The following is a 1,929-nucleotide window of genomic DNA, read 5'->3' as shown; positions in this document are numbered from 1 at the left end:
GGAGGGGGTGCGCGCCTGCACGAGCGAGCCCCGCCGGCAAACGCGCCGGGAGCCGCCGGCAAACGCCGCTGGGGGCCGGAGCCTCGTGGCTGCGCCCCGGAGCGGCAGCGAACCCCCCCGTCCATCATCCCCCCCCATGGCGGGCGACGCGCCCCGTCCGGACCGCCGAGCAGCGGGACGCCCGCGCTCGGCCGCGCGCCCCGCTTGCGCGCCGCTGAAGAGCCCCCGAACAAAAGCCCGGTTCAGGGCTGCTGCTGAATAGATTAACGAGATTTCCATAATTAGAGCGGGAGGGAACAATGGGATTCTCCGCGGGCCGCCCCCCCGCCCTCCTTTTGTCTTGCGCTTTGGATAACGCGCGGCGCCGGGGTGGGAAACTGCCGGGCCATTTGGTCACTGGACAGTAATTTTCTCACACTGCCAAGGGAGCATTGAAACATCTGTCCCGCTCGCCGAGCGCATTCACGTTGCATTTCAAACCCTTGACAACTGCCCCCGGCCGCCGGCCCTCCCCCTGCGCCCGGCGGCTCATTTTTAAGGTACGGGTGGGGGGGGGGGAGCTGGTTTTTTTTGCTTTTCTTCGGCCTTTCTCCCCCGGCGTTTCGAGGGAGCGGGTGCAAGCGGTTYTGCTTTTCAGGCTTTCTGCGCGTCGCCGGGCTGCCGGCTGCAAACCTCGATTTTAGCCGCCCTCACCAGGCCAGTTAGTTAGAAAATCGACCCCGGCGCCTGGCATCTCTCGGCAGCTCTTGCCGTCTCCGGAGCGCCGCGGTGCGCCTCCCGTCGGGCGATCGGCCCCGCYGGGGGATCGGCTTCGCCCTGGCCGGGCCCGACGGTTTGCACCCGCTGCAGCACATCAAAAAAAAATATTTTTTGAAAAAGCAAAGTTTGGTTCATACGAGCTGGCGGAGTCACCCCAAACCTCCCTTTTTCCCCTCCGTTTCGTAGCTCGCGGGGAGGCGCGCTGCGGGAGCGCGGGGGTGCTGGCGAGCGCGCGCCTTCCCGCGGCCGTCCCGGCTGGCGCCGCCGGAGCGTTTCCCTGTCGGCAGCACTTCAAAACGGCGAGTAAATGCAGGGAGGGCGCCGGATAAAGCCGCCATTTAAATCCTCTCGTGGAAGTTTGATATCCGAAGTGGAAGTCACAAATGCCGCATAAGTCAATTAAAGCATTAAGTAATCTAATTGTGCCGCGGTCACAAAGTGGCTTAAAGGCTGAGCGCRGCGAGCGAGCGAGCGGCGCGCCGGGTCCCCGCCGGCTCCCGCGGCCCCCGGGGCCTTTGTGCGCCGCGGCGGGGGGAGGGATGCGGCGAGGAGGGGGCCGGCGGCGGCGGCGGCGGGGTGACAATGGGAGAGGGACGGCGGCGGCACCGCGGGGGCTTCGCCGCACCGGGCCCCGGTGAGTTACTTCCCGTGGGATGCCGAGGGCAAAGAGGGGCTGCCCGGGAAAAGGCGCCGTTTGCACGCGTGTGCATGCACGTGCATGCTTGTGCATGCTCATGCATGCGTGTGCATGCATGTGCATGGGTGTGCATGCGTGTGCATGTGCACGCGTGTGCCCGCGCAGCCGTCCCACCCTGCCCTGTGCCCGCAGGTCTGTCGAAGATGCACTGGTCACCGGAGCACGCCCAGTCCCTCAACCAGTGGCCGGAGCAGCACCTGGACGTCTCCTCCACCACCTCGTCGCCGGCCCACAAGCCCGACCTCTACCCCGGCGGCCGCCAGCGCTTCAACTACGCCTGGGCCAACGACGACATCTCGGCGCTGACGGCCTCCAACCTCCTCAAGAGGTACGCGGAGAAGTACGCGGCGGCGCTGGACGCGCCCTACGAGCGCCCGGCGCTCGGCGGCTACGGCGATGGCGCCTTCGGGGGCCTTAACGGGCAGAAGGGCGACGGGGAGCCCTGGGCGGCGGCGGCGGCCGGCCCCGACGGC

General features: G+C 67.4%; 1 protein-coding gene across 1 annotated transcript in view; it reads left to right on the top strand.

Annotated features, from left to right (window-relative positions):
• FIGNL2 (fidgetin like 2) overlaps window positions 1–1,929 on the top strand; it is a 9,365-nt gene that overhangs the window by 5,410 nt on the left and 2,026 nt on the right. Inside the window, exon 2 of the mRNA XM_085315618.1 lies at window positions 1,589–1,929. Within this exon, the coding sequence (XP_085171744.1) occupies window positions 1,600–1,929 (330 nt within the window). The 5' untranslated portion in view covers window positions 1,589–1,599. The remainder of the gene's footprint in view (window positions 1–1,588) is intronic.

Source organism: Rhea americana, unplaced genomic scaffold, assembly GCF_003343005.1.
Source record: "Rhea americana isolate MKP2758 unplaced genomic scaffold, rheAme1 scaffold_432, whole genome shotgun sequence".
In the NCBI taxonomy this organism is placed as follows: Eukaryota; Metazoa; Chordata; class Aves; order Rheiformes; family Rheidae; genus Rhea; species Rhea americana.
The sequence above is the reverse complement of the archived record's forward strand: the minus strand, read 5'-3'. Positions and strand labels throughout refer to the sequence as shown.